Below are 26,724 nucleotides of genomic sequence, written 5' to 3'. Positions count from 1 at the left end.
GTCTCTCGTGTCCTCTGTTTCTCTTCACTTCCTGTCCCTGTGATTGTCTGCCCTGTTCCTGGTTGTTTCCTCCTGTGTCCAATCACCTGCACCAGCCCTCTGTATTTAAGTCCTGTTCATGTCATTCCCCTTGGTCGGTTCGTCTTGTCTAGATCGTGGAAGATCTTGTGTGCATGTTTTGTATCCTGGTTTTTTGGAATCCTGTTTTGGAATCCTGTTTAGCAATAAAAGTTGCTTTTCCATCGTTGACGGCGTTTGGGTCCTGTGTTCCAAGCTGCACATAACAGCAACTTGATAATTGGTGCTTATTTACAAAGGAATAATTAAGGCAGGAATAAGATCAAACACAATACATATCAGCAATAAAAAGCAATGTGAGTATTCAAATGAAGTATTATAGAATACCAATGAAACTAGAAAGCAGCAAACACTACGACTACAAAACATGTAAATGCACAAATGGACAAACCACCAAACTGAAGGAACAACAAATCCAATCCTGTATATTTTACATCTTAATAATAAAAATGCATTCTATTTGTAAAGCACTCTTCAAGAATCGCAGAGTGCCACGGAGCCTCCAATCTTATTGGACGTGTCTTCTGTAACGGACGAAGCTGGTGTTGAGTTTACATGTCGGCTGGTTGAAAAACTAAAAAAATAAAGTCACTGCGTGCAAAAATCACCATTCACACACTCTACTCACTGCACACACACACACACACACACTTTTGGCTTTCGTGTGCTTTGACTCTTGGCCTCAAGTCGTGATTGATAGATGCTGTTTACTTGCGGGCAAGGCACTCAATTTCAACTTAAGATGCCATTAGTGACAAACAATGCTTTCTCAAAGGAGGAAAAACAAGCTAAAATAACTGTTATTAAGGTAATCATGAGTTATGGACGCCATTAGGGCTCAATGGATCTTTGTTATTGTGACTAATATTTCTTTGGTTGGTTTTCTTGAGGCGCTTTTCTGACGCCTCTCCAATTATCGATAACGAGTTTTTTTTTTCTTCTTCTTCCTCTTCCTGATGAAGCATCATCAACATGCAGCAGTTTTAACTTCAAGGACTTTTTAGAGGACGAAGGAGTGCAGCCTCCGTCCTGCAGAACAGTAAAGAGATATTTACTGTGCATTTAAATACACTGAGTCACAGAGAGCAGGAGGCTGGATCAGGGATGCTCTCCATTGGGTTTTCACAATAAAGCAGAACATCTACCGCTTTGAAATATGGATATAAGTTCCTTAAAATGTGCTGAGCACACTATGATCAACACCCCAATTTGAATCTGAGGAAGGACAATTATAAAGTGAGGAAACTCAATTATCCTCCTCCAGAAATTATCCTTGGCTTAATAATTAAAATATCAGACAACCCATAAAGGTAGCCTTTATTAAAAAAATGAAATAAAAGGAATGTGGTTGTCTTGGTTTGGTCTTGTTTGCGGCTCCTCGTCCTAAAGCTGAAGATGGTCGAGTGGACGCGATGACGATATAAAGACGTTGAGGGAACTTTTTTTTTAAATTTGGGGCTTGTTTATGGTATAAATGCCTCACAAACAATATAACCTTAACATATGGTTAATGTTCACAGCAGGCCTTAACAATCTGAGGGATAGATAGCAGTGTTTATGCTAGCTTAGCTTAGCATAACAGTGGGAGCAGGAAGAAACGGTTATCCACCGTCATCAGTGGAATATCATGCATTTCAACAAATATAAAATGGGCACCGTTAGCTCTGTCAGCACTTTCTCTGTAGTTTTCCCCCGTTAGCACCGTTAGCTCTAAGTGTGAAGACTTAAAAATGAAGGCAGGCATTCTGAGCGTCTCCATCTTGTCACTCGACTTTGCCGTTAAAGTCACAGATACATTAATACCATCAGCAAGATGGTATTAAGTTGTTGGAAAACAGGCTAGCAGTTTCCTCCTGATTGCAGTCTTTGTGCTAAGCTAGGCTAAAGGGAGTTGCTCATTTAAGGGGAAAAAGCCTATCAACCTTTTTTTAATTTAAATGATGAATAAACAATTTAAATTGCCCATGATTCATTGTATGTTTGAGGGTAAATTGTTGATGGAAACGTTGCTTTAAACAAACAGAACTTTGTGTTTGTTTGTTTTTGTCACGGCTTCATCCGCCGATTAGCTTCAACGCTTCACTGCGTCCCTAAATTAAGAGTTGTTGTTTTAACTGTCACTTTTGATTTCTCCTCCAGCATAAAAAAGCCCCATGACGAATCAACGCACTACAACTATTTTCTCAAGCCGCTGGTTTTCCCAAAAACAATAGAGAATACGTGCTTTTGTTTTTTTTCTCCCCTGTTCCCTTTTGTTTTATGGAGCCCCGCTCAGGATACAGCGAGTTAGGGAGCATACACTGAAACCAAACGGCGTGCAAAGGAATTAACATTCTAATTAAAATCTAATTATACTTTGATTTGCCAGATAATTATACTCGTGTGTCGTTGTTCTCTGGACTATTCGGATTTGATGAGGTGTGTTAGTGGTAATTACCTTCGCTGATATGGAGTTGTGTGACGCCGCCGTTTTCACACGGAGGCCAAAACAAAAGAAAATGACGTTTCTTTGCACATTAACTGTGTTTTAGTGGTTTGAGTACGAGAACTTGCCCTCACAGTTGTGTCATGAAGCTCTCCAACGTTTTAAACGCACTCCGATCACACATGAAGTTTAAAAACACAACACCGAGGCACGAAAACTCAGCAAAATGATGATTACCTGAAATTGTTGAGAGACTAAATTAACTGCGGTGGCAAAAACTTGACCTCCAGGTCCAGATGTTATATATTTATTATTAATGCATTAGCCAAACATTAGCCTGTAAGGGAGGTTGTTAATTATTATTATTATATAATCTCAATGTCCACTTTGACTTTGGACTTTTTTCGAATGAAGTTTTAAAAACAAATATGTCGCAAATCAACTCTGTTGTCGGTGAAATGTGCAGAAATATCCGACTGAAAAATTATAATTACTTTTTCGTTGTGTCGCTCGATCAGGTTGCTTTACAAAATGGTGGGACGTTTGTTTGGAGGTCACGGAAAAAAAAGTTAGTTTTTTTTTGTTGTTGTTGTTGTTGTCGTCTTGTAATGTGAGGTACAAATTTAAAAATAAAATGATTGGAAAGAAAAAGAAGAAAAAAGTGTATTGGCACTTTTTCCAAATGACTTGACTTGAGACTTGTATTAAAGGATTAAACAGAAAAAAGTGTGTTTAATTCAATGCGCTGTAATATAAATAATAAATCAAGAAATCCATTTATATGTCATCCACGTAATCCTGAACCAGGAAGGATAAAGACCTCAAATACCTGCAGCGGAGCTGGGTCAAACAAACACAGGACTTTCACCCAGGAGACCCGAGTCAACGTCGATTCATTCGTCGCGTGACTTCTCCGCTTAGCTAACGTCACTCCTAAAGTATTTTTGATCTTTTCCTCAACCTCACCAAGTCCCGCGGAGAGAGAAGTTTACTTTGAAAAGACCGCATGTACGTAACTAGTTGGAAACGGACAAAATAACCGACGAGGACACGTTGTTAGCGTTGCGTGGATTTCAATGATATTGACACCCCTTGTAAAACCAGCAAATACAAAGTTTAAATGCCTACGTGGATTACAGACATTACAAAAAATACCTGACACCCTTTTTTTCATTGAGAGCACTTGTCGCAGCGCATACAAGTAAACCAGGTAGAGCTCTAACAGCAGCTGTGGTGCTTTCACATAATTCCATAGCCTGAAGTCACACACACCTTGTTCAAACAACAACCTGGAATTTACTCCATGTCGTAAATAAATAAATAAAACACACCGCGCGAGGAAAAGGCGTCATTAGCGTTTATCGTAACCTCGGAGGAGTTACGAAACGCAACAACTCATCTTGAGTCAACAACTGTGTGACGGCTGCGCGGAACATTTGCCGTCATGCGTCTCCAGGAATTCTTTTGTTTTAATTGTGTTGTTGCTCATGCAGCGTTCAGGTTGAACGGATGAAGGAAGGCTCATCCGAACGTGCCAAGGGGTGGAGGTTCAGCTCCCACGTGCAGACCATTGAGTAGGGAAATGCACCAGAGTCTGCCAAACATATCACAATGAGCCCATGAGCGAGGATGGAGGACCCCGCCGCTTCCATGATGTGCCTGGAGTATATAAAGGCAACTTTAATTAAAACGTTAAACAGAAAGAACCCCCCCTCCCCCCCCCCTTGTGCTCCTGTGCTGTCGCTGTTGTCATATCCGTGAAGCTCAATGCTGCCATGAGGTAGTCAGGTACCCCCATGTGCAGCATCTTTACCGAAAGCCTTTTACACATTCGCTCAATATAAGTTTAGCCTTCAAGGAGTTGTTCAACGTTTCTCAACTGTTTTTATTGTGTGTTCTTAAGGCCAAGGTTTCTGTTGGTTACCTATGAGGGTCATCATTAAAAAAACACCACCTCCTCTAACAATATATAATAAATATTTTGATGGTAAAATGGCATATATATATATTTGTATATAATATATATATTTATTCTTTATTTAATAAAAATGCTGTGCAAAATTCAGTTCAAGGAAATTGTACATATATAAATTAATTAATTAAATTAATATTAATTAATTAATATATATCATTTTTTTATTTTGTATATATTTATTTGCTTATTGTATTATGAAATACAAACTCTGCGTATAATTAAGTTTAAGAACAATGAAGGAACTATAAGCAAATTGTTTAAAAAAATACCAATAATATAAAATGGAATAAAAGATGTCAACGTTCACATATGGGCCTGTTGGGAATCAAACCCCCGACCCCTACAATAGCAGTGCCTTGCTCATCAATAGTGTGACCTGCGTGAATGTTAATGACGCAACACTATTAATTAAGGATACAGATGTTATTGGGTGTGCGTGCACTGGGACATCCGCCTCTGCAGAAGTCCCAACAGCTGGGGCCATCTCGCGCGTGCGCACTAAGCTGAAAACCGACGAGGCCTTAAAGTGCCGCAGGAAATATCGCATCGACACACTGTGTTTGACCTTTTATGAAATCCAGTAGTCAGACTCGATCCCAACAAAAAGAACAAATGCTGATTTAACGTGAATGCGTCAGTAATTTTGACCCTCCGAAAAGTTTAAACTTCGCTTCCATTACTTACTTTTTCCCTTTTTTTTCAGGATGATGGAAATAAAACATTCAGAAATAACATTTTAAGTGTTTATCTCACTTTGTCTATTTGCATCCGGAGATTTCTCACAAATTTACAAAAAGTTAGCGTTCTCTAACGCCTCAAAGATTTTACATCATGCACCTGTAGTGTCGTCAATGTCCTTTCATACACATACTATATATATATATATTATATACATGTATTTTTTAAGAAATATCTTTAATTTGTAAGATTAAAGACATGTAAGCCCAGTGTATTTGTTAAATAAAACCAACTTCCTTTCTTTCATCATTTCCAACTGTGTTAAATAAAGTCCCTCCCGCAGCACTCAGAAACCCGAGCTTTTGAGGCGAGCACCTGAAGGCGGCCTAACTTTCTTTTCTCTCTGTAAAAAAGCTACTTTAGTAGCGCGCAGAAGTTGCTCTCGCTCGCAGTGATTTCCCCTTAAAAAAAACAAAACCCCAAAGGGGTCCACGTGAGCCCTGGAGCCCGTCTCGCTCTTATTGGGGGGTGTTGAGTGAGTGAACCGTGAGTCAGGAAGATGAAGACACTCCACAGTTGGTGACGTCGGGCGGTGGTTTCCTTTATTTCGCAGGTCGAATCCGTTAAAACTCGGTTGTCTCAAAGACTTTTGAGATGCGCACGCCGTCACACTCGCGCTGTGAAACTCTCTGAAAAAAAAAAAAGGACATACATATCTATTTTTATTGTTGTATTTATTTGTTCTACTCGAGTGCACAACAGAAAAACAATGTTGGAAAAGTTGTCGCGGTATTTGCCCGCGGAGGGTGAACTTTTCTCCGGAAAGAGTCGGTGGACTTCGGCCGCGGTCGCCGTGGTCCTCCTGGGGCTGTTGGCCTCGTCTTGGGCGGAAGAAGCGTCCTGTCACGGAGCCTACGACCTCTACTTCGTCCTGGACAAGTAAGTCAGAGAGAGAGAGAGAGAGAGAGTGTGTGTGTGTGTGTGTGTGTGTGTGTGTGTGTGTGTCGGCCCTCTCAACGTGGTAAAGTGTTAAGTTTGGGACGGAGAGGAGATGTGACACGAGGGGGGGTGTGGTGCTGTTTTCTGTGACCCGCTGAGAGATGCTTGGCTTTGCATCAACACACACGGTTTTTATTTAACCCCAAAATGGTGACAACCATAGTTCTAGTGTTGGGTGTCAACGTGATATTATATGGAAACACATATTCCAGTCATGTCCCAGTTTGGTGTGGAAGAAGTTGACTGGTTTGCACGGAGTCCTGGTCCTCGACCACGTCCAACACCTCTGGGATGAACTGGGAATCTGTGAGCCAGACCGGATAACTAGGCCTTTTAAAAATCGTATATCGTACAATATGAGGACATGACCCCTCCGATCATTTTTAGGGTATCGGCTTAAGGTACGATATTTGGACATTGCGTTATCGACTTAAATATAGGAGGCGTGTCCATGAGAATGGAGGCGTGTCCATGAGAATAGAGGAATGACCATGAGAATAGAGGAGTGTCCATGAGAATAGAGGAGTGACCATGAGAATAGAGGAGTGTCCATGAGAATAGAGGAGTGACCATGAGAATAGAGGCGTGTCCATGAGAATGGAGGAGTGTCCATGTGAATAGAGGAGTGTCCATGTGAATAGAGGCGTGTCCATGAGAATAGAGGAGTTACCATGAGAATAGAGGAGTGACCATGAGAATAGAGGCGTGTCCATGAGAATGGAGGCGTGTCCATGAGAATAGAGGAGTGACCATGAGAATAGAGGCGTGTCCATGAGAATAGAGGAGTGACCATGAGAATAGAGGCGTGTCCATGAGAATAGAGGCGTGTCCATGAGAATAGAGGAGTGACCATGAGAATAGAGGAGTGTCCATGAGAATAGAGGCGTGTCCATGAGAATAGAGGAGTGACCATGAGAATAGAGGAGTGTCCATGAGAATAGAGGAGTGTCCATGAGAATAGAGGCGTGTCCATGAGAATAGAGGCGTGTCCATGAGAATAGAGGAGTGACCATGAGAATAGAGGAGTGTCCATGAGAATAGAGGCGTGTCCATGAGAATGGAGGCGTGTCCATGAGAATAGAGGAGTGACCATGAGAATAGAGGCGTGTCCATGAGAATAGAGGAGTGTCCATGAGAATAGAGGAGTGACCATGAGAATGGAGGAGTGTCCATGAGAATGGAGGCGTGTCAAGTCTTCCTTCCTCGCCATCACAAAGAAACGGCGTTACGACTTTTACAGACGCGTCCACCCAATGTTTAGTGAAGGTTCAACCGGTATAAATATGACGGCTCGTTGAGTGTGCATGAGAATGGAGGCGAGACCATGAGAATGGAGGCGTGACCATGAGAATAGAGGAGTTACCATGAGAATGGAGGCGAGACCATTAGAATAGAGGAGTGTCCATGAGAATAGAGGAGTGTCCATGAGAATAGAGGAGTTACCATGAGAATGGAGGCGAGACCATGAGAATAGAGGAGTGTCCATGAGAATAGAGGAGTTACCATGAGAATGGAGGCGAGACCATTAGAATAGAGGAGTGTCCATGAGAATAGAGGAGTGTCCATGAGAATGGAGGAGTTACCATGAGAATGGAGGCGAGACCATTAGAATAGAGGAGTGTCCATGAGAATAGAGGAGTGTCCATGAGAATAGAGGAGTTACCATGAGAATGGAGGCAAGACCATTAGAATAGAGGAGTGTCAATGAGAATAGAGGAGTGTCCATGAGAATAGAGGAGTTACCATGAGAATGGACGCGAGACCATTAGAATAGAGGAGTGTCCATGAGAATAGAGGAGTGTCCATGAGAATGGAGGCGTGTCACGTCTTCCTTCCTCGCCATCACAAAGAAACGGCGTTACGACTTTTACAGACGCGTCCACCCAATGTTTAGTGAAGGTTCAACCGGTATAAATATGACGGCTCGTTGTCGAGTTAATCTTAAAATCGCGTTCCCACGTGAACTCGTGACCTTTTTGAGTCCTTCGATATCAACAAAGACCTTAAACGTCCCCTCGAGAGTTGTTTGTCAATCATGCAAAGAACACATTGTGTCACCATTTGGAAACTTCCTGTGTCTTTCGGTAACGCTCCCAAGAGTGCAGCTCCGGGCATCAAATGTACGGAGAGAGAAAAAATCCTAATATATATTACGGGGAGTTTACAACCTTGACAGCAACTGTTTTAAATCTCCGTCCTCCCTCGACTTGGAGACACGTTGAGTTGAAACTCTGCTCCTCTGACCCATTTCTTTCTTTTTTTAAACCCACCCCACCCTAAAGCCTAAAAATGTCTGAATTACCGGATGATGACCGAGCTTATTGGCTCAAGTTGGACCCTGTGTGTGTGTGTGTGTGTGAGATTTGTTTGATTTACAAATGCAATGCACGTTTCTATTGGTGAATTGTAAACTACTAATGTTCAGCAAAAGCTCCGTGATGAAGGGAAGTTTACGCTGCAGCAGGATGAAGCTCCTCCGCTGTCGGACTTCCTGTTTAAGACCGAGATCTCAATGTCAGGGAGTTGTGCAGCGAGTTTCTTCTGCAGTTACTGCAGTGTTGCTAAGCCCAAACAATGCCCTCCTGCTGAGGGTTGACATGCAATCCTTTTGCGTGATCGACGGCCCTAAATTTCCTCTTTTTTATTGGTGCCCTCCGTTACCAAGGAAAAGAATTGAATACAACTCATCACTTGCGTGAAGTGGAACTCGAGCAGCTCCCGCGCGCGACCAGCTGCCCGTGGAACGCGGACTTATCGGCACAATCTCATCCAGCATGTGGCCGGTGTGAATGTCCAACGCCGAACAGCATCCGACTCCCTCGGCACACAATCTGCCGCCGCCGAGCCGCAAACTTGACTTTTTGTGTGTTTTTCTCTCGTTTCAGGTCCGGGAGCGTCTCGTCCAACTGGGTCGAGATTTACTCGTTTGTGAAGAACCTCACCGACAGATTTGTGAGGTGAGACAAAAAAAACCCCAAAGAACCCCCAAAAACATGACAGATGTTGATTCAAACAGTGAAGCAATAGAAACAGAAACTAAGAGAAAGTATTATTCATCTGCATCCAGATGAAAACCAAGTGAAATGATTGGATACCTTTTTTTAAAAATTGAACATCACTTAAAGATCCTACGACATGCAAACTATCAAATTGCAAAAATCCACGACATCCTTTTCTATTTTTATTTTTTTTTGCACATAATTCCTAAGAAAAATAAAAAAAAACGTCTTGAAAACGTTCAGCTTGCATAACGTGCAAAGCGTCGCCTGCCAGCAGAGTACAGACGGCGGCGACCCAGCCAGAACGAAGTGCTTTGGTTGAAGGAAAATAGCAAAGGCACCAGGTGGGAGTGGGTGGCAGAGAGGAGCAGTCTTCTGGGCTGTGAGAATGGCCATTTGCACTGGGGGGTGGGGGTGTGTGTGTGTGTGTATGTGTGTGTGTGTGTGTGTGTGTGTGTGGGGGGGGGGGGGTCCGGCTTCCACACTTCATCCCTTTGCCTCCACACACACACACACAACAGACAATGTACAGTAAAGCAAAAGAACACTGGAAGGCGACGAGGACAATCTGCTAAACAATGTTCGCTCACCAAGAGCTTCTTCTGTCGCGCCATGTGGAGCGAACTGGACTCCCCCCCCCACACCACCACCACCACCACCACCCTCCTCCGATATGTCCTTGGCATCGCCGCCCGTCTCCCTATATCAGCGGCGTCGCATACGATCGCGAGCTCTCCTCCACCGGGAGGGCCTTTCAGGCAGCTCGCCGCTTTTAAAAGTCGCGCCACCCACGATTTGTCATCTGTGACTCCGGTTTAGTTTTTTCGGTCCACATATGACTCTGAAACTCGCAGGCAGGATGCGGCCGCACGCCGCACGCCGCACGCCGTGTGGCTTTGAGAGATTGTGCGATGTCACGTGAGTGAGAATCATCGGCACCTCTCCTTATGCTCCGGAAAGGCTTCGGATCTCTTGAGGGGGGACAACCTCCGGTGGTCAGACTTCACTCGCTGGATCCACGGCTGGAGTTACTTTATTTTATTTTTATTTGGATAAAGATATGACTTTTTTCCCCTCTCACCATTTAGCAATTATTTTGTATTAATTTTTTAAAATGTAACATCTGCACGCTGTGTAGAAGAGAGAAACTGTTATAATTATTTAATAAAATGTATTTATTGTGTGTCGTTGCTCACGACACTGGACCCATTTCTGTGCTCGATACCGGCACCACTTCCTGATTTTTATATTCAGTGTGAGATATTGTCTCATCAGATATCACGTGTGTTTCATCTTGTTTAGTGGAGGATCGTATAATCACCTCAAACATGGGAGTTAAAATGAGTCAAATTAATTAGATTCACAGAGCTTCAGGACTGTAGAATCACAATATGGATGGAAATGTGTCACAAAGTATTGAAATCTCCTTTTTATTTAAATTTTCACTTTGCTTATTTCAGTTATTACGGCTTTTTATAAAGAAAAAAATGAAAAACTTGAGAATTTCTTTTGGGTATTTATATATTTATATATATATGTGTGTATGTGTATATGTATATATATATATATATGTCTATGTATGTGTGTATATGTATATATACCAAAAAACAACTTTCAAGTGCACGTCTTTATTTTTTAGAATGAAATATATATATATATTTTTTATGTGTGTGTGTGTGTGTGTGTGTGTATATATATATATATATATATATATATATATATATATATATATATATATATATATATATATATATATATATATATTTATATATATCTCATTATGGATAACAAAAGAAAAATTGATGATAGTCAAATTAAAAACTTGTATCTCAATTTCTGTGTAAAACCTTGTGTATAAGTTGTCATAATTCTTCAATTCCAATTGTGGGTATTATCATCTTTAACCTTATCTCCATGACGACAGTATTTAATTTGCCGATCCTTCACTTTTCACTTTGTGTACAATTGCGACTATCGGAGGATTTTTAACTTTCTTTGCACAAAATAAATCGCACGCAAGTCTTCAAGCACAAGTCTTTTACTTTTTTTAAAAAAAAATAATTTTTTTTTACGTGGCTGAAACATCAGAAAACTCTCAAAGACGCATCACAGGTACAAAGTGTGTGTGTGTGTGTGTGTGTGTGACTCATCGTGCTCAACATGTTTCCTGTCTGAATGGATTAATCACTTCTTCGAGTCCCTCAAGAAGCTGCTTAAAGTCGAACATTAATATCAGTTGACATAAAAAAAAAAGAGCCCCTTCTGTTTGGTTATTTATGAACGCCTCCCTCGGTCTCCTGAACCGGACCCGAGTAGAAGCTCTTTATTAAAACCCCGTCAGTCACGCTCACTCCTTTTAATAGCCACCGGGAGTCGTGTTTACGTGTGTGTGTGTGTGTGTGTGTGTGTGGGCGGTTGATGAAGAGGACGAAGAGGAGGAAGAGGACGGAAGTGATGATTTTAATGCAGGAAGGAAGCCTGAATGCACATCGGCCGTGTTGTTGTTGTTGTGCTGTCTCGGGGGAATTGTGATGAATAAGTGACGACTACTTTTTTAATAGTAAATAAAAAATTTAGAAAATAGAAATTGACCGCTTTTTTTGTCTTTCCTAATTTAATTAAATTAAATGTTCTTTCCCTTTTCAGCCCCAGAATGAGAGTGTCGATCGTGGTGTTCTCGGGCCAGGCCAAAGTCCTGCTGCCTCTGACTGGAGACCGGTACGAAGGAACGCATCGGTTACTGTACCTTTAAGAAGCCTCGTGGCCTCGATATATGTCAATTCTGTCTACTTTTGTTCAGTTTTATGTATCATTTCTTTAATATTTTTGCTTTTATATCGCACACCAGCAACAACGGCAGCTCTCCCTTTTTAATGTTTTAATGACTAATGTTAATAATCATCATAATTGCTGGTCCTTTTACAAGGATCATAGTGTGAAATGACACTTATAATTACAGTGCATCGTAACAGTGATTGTAATACATTATAAAAAGATTATAATTTTTTCCAATATAGTCTTAATACACTATGATAAACAGGTTTGACCTTTTTAAAAGTCTTTATAAAAATGCTGTGTGTGTGTGTGTGTTCAAGGTCTGAGATAGAAGAGGGTCTGCAGCGTTTACGGGAAGTGAAACCAGCCGGAGAGACGTACATGCACGAGGGAATAAAAGAGGTCAGTTTACTCTCCGTGGTTAAATCACAACATTGCAGCTGAGCGCTCGACAGCATTGAGACGTTGTTTTTGTTGTTGTTGTTGTTGTTGTTGTCGTCCCCCTCTCGCAGGCCTCTGTTCAGATCCAGAAGCAGACCACCACGACCTCCAGCATCATCCTGGCGTTGACTGACGGGAAGCTCGAGGTTTACGTCCACGAGCTCACGGTGAAGGAGGTGAGACCGGCGGCGTCCAGCGGGGTTGCGCGAGTTTTTCAAGTGAAAAACGTTTAATTTAACTGAAAATAAATAATAAATAATTCTTTATTCCTCAGCTTTTAAAAAAAGCTTATAAAAAATATTCTGTTAATTTTGAGAGCAAAGCATAAAAATATATTATATATATATTTATGAATACATTTATTTATCGTTGAATGTTTTGGTGCCTAGACGTCCTGCGAGTCTACATTAATTATTATTTTATTTAAAACATTTAAAAATTATTCTGTTAATTTTGAGAGCAAAGCAGAAATAAAATCCTTTTTTTTAAAATGTATTTATTTAATTAAACACATTATGAATACATTTATTTATCATTGAATGTTTTGGTGCCTAGACGTCCTGCGAGTATTATTATTTATTTATTATTTTATTTAAAAATTATAAAAATCATTCTGTTTATTTTCAGAGTGAAGCAGAAATAAAATCATTTTTTATTTATTTAATTAAACACATATTATGAATACATTTATTTATCATTGAATGTTTTGGTGCCTAGACGTCCTGCGAGTATTATTATTTATTTATTATTTTATTTAAAAATTATAAAAATCATTCTGTTTATTTTGAGAGTGAAGCAGAAATAAAATCATATTTTATTTATTTAATTAAACACATTTATGAATACATTTATGTATAGTTAAATGTTTTGGTGCCTGGACATCCTGCCAGTCTACATTTATTATAATTTAATTTTCTTAAAAGATTATTAAAATGATTCTGTTAATTGAGAGTGAAGCAGTTAAAACATAAAAAAATCCTTTTTTTATTAATTTATTTAATTAAACGCGTATTTATGAATACATTTATTTATCGTTGAATCTTTTGGTGCATTTATTGTACTTTTCTTTTCTTTGCACCTGACCCATTTGTTGGCTCTGCAGGCTGACGAGGCGAGGCGATTCGGCGCCCGTGTTTACTGCGTGGGCATCAAGGACTTCGACGAGCAGCAGGTAAGAAAAGCTTCCGTCTTAAACCGGCAGCCTGTCGCCGAATGTGTGCCGAGCGGTTTACGGCCGACTGGCGGAGAGACGCGTTGGAAGCGTGTCAAGAAAGGTAAACACGTGTAATGCGAGCGCCGTTACCTGTGCGGGAAAATCCGCGCGCTTAAGAGCGCCGTCATTTAAAGTGCCGGGATCCACTTCTCAGATGTTCCATCGACGCGTTTCAGTTCGACACAATTCGCCGAAAAGGAGGTCAAATATTTTAGGAGGAAAATCTTTTTTTGCCTTTGTTTTGGTTTCATTGGCTAGGTGCTGCATTTCAGCATTTTTTCGTGCTTCTGGTTCCCTCGTTTCAAAGTCAGTGTTTTTTGGTTCGATGCCTGAAACGAGGCCAGCTGGAGAGATTAAAATATATATATTATTTATATTATTATATATTAAAATATGTCCGTAAATATCCCTTTTTTACGGTTTCCAAAAGAGACGACTAAACGTCCTCACGATAACACTGGACCTCCGTTAGCTTGGTGGCGGCGACGTGAAGTCCTGTGACTAACGTTAGCTTTTTTTTATGCTGACGTCACGTGAGCTAACGTTAGCTTTTTACGTTGACTTCACGTGAGCTAACGTTAGCTTTTTACGTTGACTTCACGTGCGCTAACATTAGCTTTTTACGTTGACGTCACGTGAGCTAACGTTAGCTTTTTACGTTGACTTCACGTGGGCTAACGTTAGCTTTTTACGTTGACTTCACGTGCGCTAACATTAGCTTTTTACGTTGACGTCACGTGAGCTAACGTTAGCTTTTTACGTTGACTTCACGTGAGCTAACGTTAGCTTTTTACGTTGACGTCACGTGAGCTAACGTTAGCTTTTTACATTGACTTCACGTGAGCTAACGTTAGCTTTTTACGTTGACTTCACGTGCGCAAACATTAGCTTTTTACGTTGACGTCACGTGAGCTAACGTTAGCTTTTTACGTTGACTTCACGTGAGCTAACGTTAGCTTTTTACGTTGACTTCACGTGCGCAAACGTTAGCTTTTTACGTTGTTTTCTTGCTTCAAGATCATAAAAAGGGTTTTTTCAGTTGCGAAAATGTTCTTGCAGAACAAAACGTGTAAATCTCATAAACGTTATTTTGCCACACAGTTTATTTCCTGCAATAAAAAGTGTATGTAAAGCTTGTAGAGCTCGGTTTAATTTAACTGAAAATACATTTATTATTTATTCCTCAGCTTTCACGGTAAAAAGCATACTTATGAGACAGTAATGGATACAAAAAAAAATAGAAAACTAAATTGACGTAAAAGACAGAAATATAAATCTAATGATTGTTTCACAAACTGAACCCAAAAAATAAACCGAGACAAAAAAAATGTTAAAACATCGGGAGTTCCCTTTGAATACCAACAATATGAAAAAGAATGAACGTCGTCAAATGTAAAAGTTGTAAGTCACGTAGTTCTGCTGCTAGTTAAAGAGACACGTCGTAAATTCTCTGTTTATTACCGTCTGATGATAACGTCCAACAAGGACTTTATGTTTATGTTTCAGGATCAATTAAAAAAAAAAAAATGTCCTCATATTTCTCATATTTCAAATTTTTCCGGCCCAAGAAAGAACCCGAGACATTTCTGGAGCAGTTATGTTCCGCTTGTGGAACTTTTTCTCCTCGTTCTCTGTAAATTAACTTGGAGTAAAAAGAAAAGTCTATAAGTTGTTATCGTCTTAAAATTGAAAAATGTGTCTTGCCAAACATCCAGATGAAACAAAGTGCAGTTTTTAAGTCATTTTCTTTTCACACAGTTGAGAAACACAAAAAAGAATCCGACTCCTTCTTTTGATTTGGTCATTTTGTCGGTTGCGCCAAAAGTCGCCGTTTCCTTCGTCGGTGTTTCCAACGCGGCGGGCCGGGCCTGTCCCTCGTAACCATTGGTAACCATCCCGCGACGAGCTTCTTATTAAAGTACAAAAGGCAACGTTGCTCCCAGTTTTGTGTTTCCGTGATATTTTTTGTATAATAATAAGTGTTTGTCACAGTCGCGCCATCTGCCACGTCTCCTCCTGCCCGTGGGATGATAAGCAAAGACGGTAATAAAGAGGGGAGAAATAAAAAATAAAGAAAAGAAAGCGTTATTAAAATCCGCCAGCGCTTTTTTTTTTGTTTTCGTTTCTCCGGCGGTGCCGACAGCTCGCCGAGATCGCCGACACCAAGGACCAAGTGTTTCCTGTCAAAGATGGCTTCCACGCGCTCAAGGGCATCGTCAACTCCGTAAGTGCGCCTGCTTTCCGTGTTAGTGTGTGTGTGTGTGTGTGTGTGTGTGTGTGTGTGTGTTGTTGGACCGTTAGTTTAACACATGCAACAAAGTTTTTTTCCCCTCATTTATGTTGGAGATGACTGAAGGTGGTGTTGTTTAATTTGGGAACGATGAGACCTCGGCGACTTCCTGCTGAGCTGCACGGAGAACGTCTGTGAGAATGAGTGCTCGTTGTGTTTGTAGACCTGCAGCCAATTAAGCAATTAAGTCATTAAGTCATTAAGTCATTAAGTCGCTGTCCATGTGACGTCCTCTCCAGTCAAAACCCTTCAATACAAGCAACGCTTTTATTCTTTATTTTTATTCTGAAAACAAATAAATAATATGACCGGATGAATAAATTGATGTGCACCAAAAATTATATTAAGAATTTAATGTAGGCGTTAATTAATTGTCAGACATTTAGATGTCGTCTAGATGCTCTGACGTGTCTCGGTGATGCATCGTTCAGGTATTTTTCAGCAAAGAAATGAAAAAGTTCGAACAATAATTAATGCGAAATGCATCACGATTCATTAAAAACAGGTGCGACAGCTCGTGTTGATAAATAATGAGTAAAGATGACACTGGAGCTGTAACCGATACTGTCATCTGCAAGGAGCGTGTTAATCCAGCTTGTAATGATTACTATGAAGAAGAAAAAAGGTGGATTTGATTATTCATAATTAGACGCACGTATGACGTGCTTCTAATCTGTTTGTGCCGAGCTAAGAGAATCTTTTTTTTTTATATATATATATTTTTAAAGTAGCCACATCTTAAAGAGCTCGTTCAGCTGAGCGATAATCAACTTGTAGTGACGCGTTCTTTTTAAATAATGCACCGCACAATCCAAAAAAGAAAGCCTTGTAAAACCGTCCTCATCCAAACGGAGACATTCGGGGACGACCGCCTCCCATTTGTCCTTTTTTTATTATTTTTTAATGTTTGTTGCTAAGATCCCATTGAAAATGAATAACTGCTGTCTTGAGGCCTCCTTAAGCTCATATTTCAATATCTTTTTTTTGTTCTATTTTTTTAAAGAGGAAGTGTGCTACTTCTCTGTTTTTACAACGACGACGATTTCTCATTCGGAGAGCAGAACTTTGTAAAAAAAAAAAAATTTTACATTTTTTTTTAACACTTTTTTTTACAAAACGACGAGGCGATTCCTCGGGTCGCATCCGTCGTCTTCTAACACTCAATTCATCTTCATCTCCTCCTCCTCCTCCCTGACAAAGCACTGCCAAGGAAGTAATTAGACGGGAAGATATGTGGCACCGTAGGAACAGCAGCAGATCCTTTCTCCACCCAGCTGTTCATCTGGCCCCACCCCCCCCCCCCCCCCCCCCCCCCCCCCCCCCCCCCCCCCCCCCCCCCCCCCCCCCCCCCCCCCCCCCCCCCCCCCCCCCCCCCCCCCCCCCTTCCACCCACCTTTCCTAACGATTCCATATCAAACATCACATTTTAATAAAGGCTGCTGTAAACACTCCCCCCTCCTCCCTCTCCTCAGATTAAAGTTCCACCCAACGTCAAACGAAAGGGTTCAAGTGTCCCGTTCTCGCTCTCTCTCTCCTTTTTTTTTTGGTGTGTTCTGGGATGGATTTGCATAGTTTGTCCTCCTTGTTGATTTATTGAATGGCGGCGGGCAGCGCGGGGCCCTCTTTATATGATAATGCACGATCCCGGAGGTTTCTTTTCTTTTTTTTAAAATAGAACCGAGGAATGTAATAGTCTCGCATAATTTCCCCATAAAGGCCGACACAGCTGCCGTTTTCTCCCCTCCTTGGATATTATTTTACTTTAGCCGCCGGGGGGGGGGGGGGAGTGAGACATCTCTCAGGTGTTGCACCCTAATCTGTTCTCTAAACTCAACAGAGCCGATAACGGCCGAGGGGCTCGATGTATTTATTCCCCTCCAGCGATAATGTACCCGTTTCATTCATTCTGGTTATTCCTCTTTCTCGTCCTCCAGATATTAAAGCGATCGTGCACAGAGATCCTGAGTGTGGAGCCCTCCAGTGTCTGTGTGAACGGTGAGTGGCTCTTCGTCCTCCTCCTCCTCCTCCGGTCGGTCCCTGGAGCTCTCACGAAAGCCCCTCTAATGCTGCTCGCTCACTGAGCTCATGGCATGGGGGGGGGGGGCACCTTAGAGCAGAGGGTGAGGGAGCAAGTCTGCTTGGAGACGAGTGAATCAATCACTTCGGGGCATCATAAGGAAATTTTGAACGTGCAGTAATTTACGGGTTAATCCGCCTGGATGGTTCACGACCTTTTTGGGGCTCCTAAAATGAAGCATCGTTGACCTTTTGACCTTTTTATCGCTGCAGTTGATCACACGCTCAAAGCAATGTTGTCCTTCTCAGACTTGTTTCATTTAAATATAAAAGTGGTGGCTTAAAGGTTTATTTATATATATATATACATTTATATATAAATAAAGGGAATTAAACAGCAGTTTATATATATTTTTAAATATTTTATTTTAAACCATTTACATTTTTGTATCTACCTATACGGTATAATTGTTTCATGAATTAAATCAATTCTGCATGACTGCTGTAACTTTTTAAAATACCATTTGGAAAAACAATCTCCTCTTACTTAATAAACTCCTAAACCTAAAGACACGAAAGTATCCAATGTCCTGTGACCCTGAAGGGGGCTGCGACCCACATGTGTCATTATTAACACCCCCCCCCCCCGTTTTGTTGGCGTTCCACAGAGTCCTTCGACATCGTCCTCCGAGGGAACGGCTTCGCCCTCGGCCGCAGCAACGAAGGCGTCGTCTGCAGCTTCATCGTCGACCAGCAGACCTTCAGTGAGTGTTGGAGGAGCACGCGGCGGTGATGCGTTCAGGGGCTCTGAGATCATCGGCAACATCAGCTCTCTCTCTCTCTCTCTCTTATACCCCCATGACAATGAGTCCCTAATGTTAGATATAGAGAAGTCAATGTATTTTACGGCCACTGCATCCTTTCCTGACTCGCCTATGCTGGTCATGTGACCGTCGGGGTCGCAGTGTCCCGAACCCCCAAAAGTTCGCTTTTTATTCAGCCTTTGCTTGATGGAATTACCCACAATTCCCAGCGACGTGACGTTCAACAGCAAGGGGTGGGGGGGGGCTCTCGGCTCTCCTCTTCGTGGTGGCGTCCACAGGTAGGAGTCGCGATCAGAGCACAAGGAAAGGGGGCGGGGCTATGTAGGTCACCTGTCACTCCTCATTTCGAGCTCGCAGTCCAGAAAATCCTTTTTTAAACATTTGTATATTTGTATATATATATATATAATTTTTTTTTAAAGGAAGCTAAACTAGTATTTTGGCACCGGGAGCCGATTCCCTCGAAGCTCTCGGGATCCGCGGGATCGACGTCTGCCAATGACAACACTTCCGTGACAAGTTTTATTTTTTGATTTTTAAACATTTCAACTTGAAAATACACTCGAGCATATTTTTTTTTTTTTTCTTTCCTTCCTTCCTTTTTAAAAATAAGTAAGTAAATAAAGAGCTCCCATCAGGAAGTGTCCGTTAGCAGATGTCTTCCTGCTAGTCCTTTCTCGGTTCGCCCACTTGGGGCTATTTATGCCTCTCTGGCTGCTGCTCTGCTCAGACCTTTCCCTCAGTGGGGCCTCCTGGTTGTGGACGGGCTTCACGAGACGGGGCGCCGCATATGTGGAGCAGATGCTGCAGGGTCCTCCACCACGGAGCAGACGAGCAGGAACCACTTACATACAGAGAGACAGATATCTATAGAGATATATATAGAGATATATATATATATCTATAGAGATATCTCTATAGATATATAGAGATATCTCTCTCTATAGATATATAGAGATATCTATAGAGAGAGATATCTATAGAGATATATATATATAGAGATATCTATATAGATATCTATAGAGATATCTCTAGATATCTATAGAGATATCTCTATATATATATATAGAGATATCTCTATAGATATATAGAGATATCTATAGAGAGAGATATCTATAGAGATATATATAGAGATATCTATATAGATATCTATAGAGATATCTCTATAGATATATAGAGATATCTCTATATATCTATAGAGATATCTCTCTCTATAGATATCTCTATATATCTATAGAGATATCTCTATATATATATAGAGATATCTATAGAGAGAGATATCTATAGAGATATCTCTATATATATATATATATATAGAGATATATATATAAATGCACACAAATGTACCCCAAAACACACTCATACACACACACACCTACACACACACATACCCAAAAAACACATACATACACACATACATACATACATACACACACACCTACACACACACATACCCAAAAACACATACATACACACATACCTACACACACATACCCAAAAACACATACATACACACATACATACATACATACACACACACCTACACACACACATACCCAAAAACACATACATACACACACACCTACACACACATACCCAAAAACACATACATACACACATACATACATACATACACACCTACACACACACACATATATCCCAAAAACACATACATACACACATACACACACATACCCCAAAATCACATACATACACACATACACACACACCCCAAAATCACATACATACACACATACATACACACACACACATACCCAAAAAACACATACATACACACACACACATACCCAAAAACACATACATACACACATACACACACACACACCCAAAAACACATACATACACACACACACATACCCAAAAACACATACATACACACATACACACCTACACACACACATACCCAAAAACACATACATACACACATACACACCTACACACACATATATACCCAAAAACACATACATACACACACACACATACCCAAAACACATACATACACACATACACACACATACCCAAAAACACATACATACACACATACACACACACATACCCAAAAACACATACATACACACATACACACATACACACCTACACACACACACATACCCAAAAACACATACATACACACATACACACATACACACATACATACACACACACACATACCCAAAAACACATACATACACACATACACACATACACACCTACACACACACATACCCAAAAACACATACATACACACATACACACCTACACACATACATACACACACACATACCCAAAAACACATACATACACACATACACACATACACACACACACATACACACCTACACACACACATACCCAAAAACACATACATACACACATACACACCTACACACACACACATACACACATACACACCTACACACACACATACCCAAAAACACATACATACACACATACATACATACATACATACATACACACCTACACACACACACATATATCCAAAAACACATACATACACACATACACACATACACATACCCAAAAACACATACATACACACATACACACCTACACACACACATACCCAAAAACACATACATACACACATACACACCTACACACACACATACCCAAAAACACATACATACACACATACACACCTACACACACACACACATATACCCAAAAACACATACATACACACACACACATACCCAAAAAACACATACATACACACATACACACATACACACCTACACACACACATACCCAAAAACACATACATACACACCTACACACACACACATATCCAAAAACACACACCTACACACCTACACACACACACATACCCAAAAACACATACATACACACCTACACACACACACACATATCCAAAAACACACACATACACACCTACACACACACATACCCAAAAACACATACATACACACCTACACACACACATATATCCAAAAACACACACATACACACCTACACACACACATATATCCAAAAACACACACATACACACCTACACACACACATATATCCAAAAACACACACATACACACCTACACACACACACATATCCAAAAACACATACACACACACATTTATGAAACATAATACTTCTAAGTCGTTATAAAAGGCTTCACAATGTGTTTATAAGTATAGTTATAAAGCATTATGAGTGCATATAACTGTAATTATACAACACTATAAGCGGTTTATAGACATAGAAAGTAATTCATTATTGTTGATATTGTTTACATTGTTTAATTCAGCTGTTATTTACCTCTCTTAAAGCCTCTTCTTCTGTGGTGTTTGCAGATCACCAGCCGAGCGTCGTGCGTAACGACTACATGCTGTGTCCGGCGCCAGGCTCTCCCAAGTGGGACAGTGAGTAGCGTTATGTTTTTATTAATATATATATATATATATATATATATATATATATATATATATGCAGGTAATAAAAAAAAGTTGTTCTCCCAGATTTTTTTTTATTCTATATTTTTACACGTTTCTCTTAATGGAGGATCATAATAATAATCATAATAATAATCATAATAATAATCATAATAATAATCCTAATAGCTTGCGGCGGCGTTCCCAACGACGTTTTGTTCTCTTGGCTCGTGGACGACGAGGAAGGTGTGACATTTTAATGACGGGACCGCGAAAATATATTTAATATTTATATATATATATATATTTATAAGGAGATGAAGACCTTTTTATTTTATTTTTATTTTTAGATTTCTTTTTAAATGATGACCTGTCAAAGTTTATGTCATGCACGCAATAAAACACAACAGTGTGACGCATCGAGAAGCTTCCTCTTTTGTAAAGATGCACACGCGCGCACACACATACGTACACACGTACGCACACACACGTACACACACACATACACACACACACACACGTACACACACGCACACATACACACACACACACACGTACACACACGCACACATACACACACACACGTACACACACACGTACACACACGCACACATACACACACACACATACACACACACACACATACACACACACACGTACACACACGCACACACACGTACACACACGCACACATACACACACACACGTACACACACACACACACACACGCGTCCTCCCTCGTACATTTGCTTTTTCTTCCGTCATCTTCGGTTCGTTTCTCACATTTAGACACAATCAAGCACACAATCGAACACACACGCGCACACACACAAACGTGCACACACACACACACGCGCGCGCTCACACGCACACACGTGCACACACACAAACGTGCACACACACACACACGCGCACACACAAACGTACACACAGGTACACGCGCACGCACACACACACACATACACACGCGCACACACACACACACGTGCACACACATACACACATACGTACACACACACAAACGTACACACAGGTACGCAAGCTCACACACGCGCTCACACACACACACGCGCTCACACACACACACGTACACACACGTGCACACACACGTACACACACGTGCACACACACGTACACACACACACACGTCCTCCCTCATACTTTTGCCTTTTCTTCCGTCGTCTTCGCTCCTTCGAGTCGCGTCGCGGTTCGTTTCTCACATTTTAAACGAAGGCGCGTCTGTTCAGTCGCTTCCTCTCATTCTCGCTCGCTCGCACGTTTATTTATTCATTTTCTTTCGTGCAAAACAAACAAACTCCTAAATCTATAGATTAGCTGTACGTTAAAACACGAGACGCCGGGGATGAGGCGTTCGGTGTAAGCGTAATAAAAGACGCAGTAAACATCGTCTAAAGAAATGAAGGAAACGAGCCATACATGCAAACATGCATTTATTCCTGGCTGCGCGGCTACTGTTTGACTCTTTTTAACGTCATCTCGTATAATCCCAAACCGTAACAGATGATCGCTAAGGCCTTCGAGGCGGAACAACAGATTTTAATGTCCTCGACTACAATCCAATCAAAAATGTATGATTATGAGTGCCGCCGGCTCCTGGAGGTCCTCCGGCTCTGAAACCAGATTACGGATCGTATGACGACGGAAAACTCACCTCCAGATAATCCACCGAACGCACCACAACATGTTGTCCTGCCAGATGCTGCAAGAGGAGCTTTATTTCATTTATAGAGGGTCGAACATTTGAACCCTGATGACGTTTTGCAAGGATCCACTTTATGCACCAAGATGTGTGTGTGAATGTACACTGCACCTGTGTGTGTGTGTGTGTGTGTGTGTGTGTGTCTCACTGTGTCAATGCACCTGTGTGTGTGTGTGTGTGTGTGTGTCACTGTGTCAATGCACCTGTGTGTGTGTGTGTTTGTGTCACCGTGTCAATGCACCTGTGTGTGTGTCACTGTGTCAATGCACCTGTGTGTGTGTGTGTGCACCTATGTGTGTGTGTGTCACTGTGTCAATGTGTGTGTGTGTGTGTGTCACTGTGTCAATGCACCTGTGTGTGTGTGTGTGTGTCACTGTGTCAATGCACCTGTGTGTGTGTGTGTGTGTGTGTGTGTGTCAATGCACCTGTCTGTCAATGCACCTGTGTGTTTGTGTGTGTGTGTGTCACTGTGTCAATGCACCTGTGTGTGTGTGTGTGAATGCACCTGTGTCAATGCACCTGTGTGTGTGTGTGTGTGTGTGTGTGTGTGAATGCACCTGTGTCAATGCACCTGTTTGTGTGTGTGTGTGTATATGAATGCACCTGTGTGTCAATGCACCTGTGTGTGTGTGTGTGTGTGTCCTCGCAGTCGACGTTTACAGCGGCAGCTACTTCCTGCTTTGAGGACGCGCCTGTAAACCACGCCGGCCTACAAGCGGTCGCTCTTTGCAAAAGACAAAAAAAAGAAAGAAAATGTCTCCGCTTAATTAACTCTTGGCTGCCGCCGGTGACCCGTGGAGTCGTTATCCGGCGCGGGCGGCGGCGAGTAAACACATCTGCTGGAGGCTCTAAAAGGATGCGCGACAGATGCGGAGCGTTCCCTTTTCCACGCTCGCCCGTTTAAATAATTCAGCGCGCCCAGGACCACCTGCACGGAACGGCGGAGCCCCGGAAACTTCCCACGTCTCCGTCCATCTGTCCGCTACCGGGAAGGGGGCGGGGGGGAGGGGGGGGGGGACGCCGCCAACACGGGACGCCAACACGGCTCTGCTCAGCCGTTTTTTTTTTTTACGCCTCGCATTCCTTCTCCTCCTCGTGGTTGCTTTTTTTCTGCCGGGGGTGAAAACACGTTTCCGAGGCGGCGCTGAGCTGCAGCTTCCCCGTCCCGGCGAGGGGAACCTCGGAGCCTCCGTGTACCGGGAGACGCGGCGTCCTCGCTCGGCCGACGGCGCCGTGCGGGAGCACTCAGGGCGGAGGCATCATCTGCGCTAACAGCTGCGGCATCGGGCCTGAAACACGGGCATCTGCTGGCCCCCCCTCCCCCCCTCGCCCTCCCCTCTGCGTATCCACATTAGGAGACCCAGAATCCCCTGCTGGAGAGGTTAAGTGGCTGCGCTCTTGTCCTCACCTGGTGTTTTCACAATAACTGTGGAGGGCAAAAGAACGACGTTAGGGAGGGGGGGGGGGGAGGGGGTGACACCTGCTTTACAAAGCAGGTACACTAGCTAACGCTAATGCCCGGTGGGGCACGAAGACGTCCGTGTTGGACGCTGCATCGGCCCCTTTTGGTTGAAGGAAGACGAGGAGCGTCAGATCTGAAATGTGCAAAGTTGAACGATTCGATGAGGCGATAAGGTTCAATAAGCTGGAACCGCTTCATGAACACACAATGGCAAAACGACCCATTTATGCATTTATTTATTCACTCTGGGTCACGTTTACGAACCTTCTTCACGCCTCGATCGTCCAGTGTCCAAGGTTTTTATATATATACATATACTGTATAGCGATGTTTTCTTCAAGAATTTCCAGGTAACTGGTTAATATACGAATGGTGTTGCTTTAAAGTCCAACTTATTCTTTTTTTAAGACTTAAGAATCCGTTTTAAATGAAAAATATCCAAATCTGACACTTCAAATGTTTGTTTTTGGATTGGGACCTGTCATCACAAGTTATGCCTTTTTTACAGAGAAGGTGCGCTTCTTCACCTTTTAAGGGTTTAAAAACGCCTGAAAGTCTGAACAATACACAGGATTTAGTTTTCTCTCAATTATGTTTGCGACTCATCCGAAGACCTTTTGAAACGATATTTTATGTCACAGATAATCCGTTTGGAAAATCATGCAGTCGTTTTTTTTGTTGTTTTGTTATTCATTTCTGTATTAATCTGAAAATGTATCAGTCGTTTGAAGTTAATCCTTTCAAATCAATCTGCTTTTGACGGAATTATAAGGAAATAGCATTGACAACGATATTCAAGACGTAGTAAGCCAGTTATTAGAAACAAAAAGAAACAAATGCGAGAGCTGGATTTGTAAAAAAAATAAATAAAAAAATAGATCCAGGAATCAAAAACTGTATCGGAGAATAGTCTGAAAAAGATCTGTTCTTCAGGAGTCGTCTGGTCCTTTTTTTTTTTTTTTTTTTTTAAGTTTACAGTCTCTTCATATTTAATCCGTCCGTCTGTACGAGACCACGACACTCTTCTGGAAACTCGTCCGATATCCGGGCTCCTCCGGGGGGGCCTCCGTCAGAACCTCTGCCACACAAAGCCGGCATGCAGAGCGATGGCTCCCGGATGCCGAGCGACAGCCCCCCCCCTTCCCCCTGCATATGCTCCGCAGTGAATTATTCAACCTCCTCAGTTTTCACATCTTTAAGGGAAGTTTGAAAGCCATTAGCGGCAGCCGGCTCCGGCTGTGGCGCGTCGCCAACGCTCAGCGTCACGGCGGGGCGGCGGCGCCTGACAGGTTACATGCAGCGAGTCCGGGGAGCCCCCGACCCTCAACTGGTGTCCCCGGGAGCCCGAGTGGCTTTATACCCAAAAGTTTGAAAGATATTGCTTCATTATTATTATTATA

The 26,724-nt window shown here is 41.9% G+C and overlaps 2 protein-coding genes across 2 annotated transcripts in view; both read left to right on the top strand.

The window, feature by feature from the left end:
* The window catches only part of LOC117736156 (E3 ubiquitin/ISG15 ligase TRIM25-like), a 706,744-nt gene that overhangs the window by 422,834 nt on the left and 257,186 nt on the right, over positions 1-26,724 (top strand). The window lies entirely within an intron of this gene.
* The window catches only part of antxr2a (ANTXR cell adhesion molecule 2a), an 80,222-nt gene continuing 59,054 nt past the window's right edge, over positions 5,557-26,724 (top strand). Inside the window, 11 exon segments of the mRNA XM_034541287.1 lie at positions 5,557-6,095; positions 9,041-9,112; positions 11,801-11,872; positions 12,250-12,331; positions 12,442-12,546; positions 13,473-13,541; positions 15,727-15,807; positions 17,808-17,868; positions 18,558-18,653; positions 22,065-22,112; positions 22,115-22,133. Of these exon segments, the coding sequence (XP_034397178.1) occupies positions 5,926-6,095; positions 9,041-9,112; positions 11,801-11,872; positions 12,250-12,331; positions 12,442-12,546; positions 13,473-13,541; positions 15,727-15,807; positions 17,808-17,868; positions 18,558-18,653; positions 22,065-22,112; positions 22,115-22,133 (875 nt within the window). The 5' untranslated portion in view covers positions 5,557-5,925.

The sequence above is a fragment of the Cyclopterus lumpus genome, chromosome 9, assembly GCF_009769545.1.
Source record: "Cyclopterus lumpus isolate fCycLum1 chromosome 9, fCycLum1.pri, whole genome shotgun sequence".
NCBI classification, from domain to species: domain Eukaryota; kingdom Metazoa; phylum Chordata; class Actinopteri; order Perciformes; family Cyclopteridae; genus Cyclopterus; species Cyclopterus lumpus.
The sequence above is the reverse complement of the archived record's forward strand: the minus strand, read 5'-3'. Positions and strand labels throughout refer to the sequence as shown.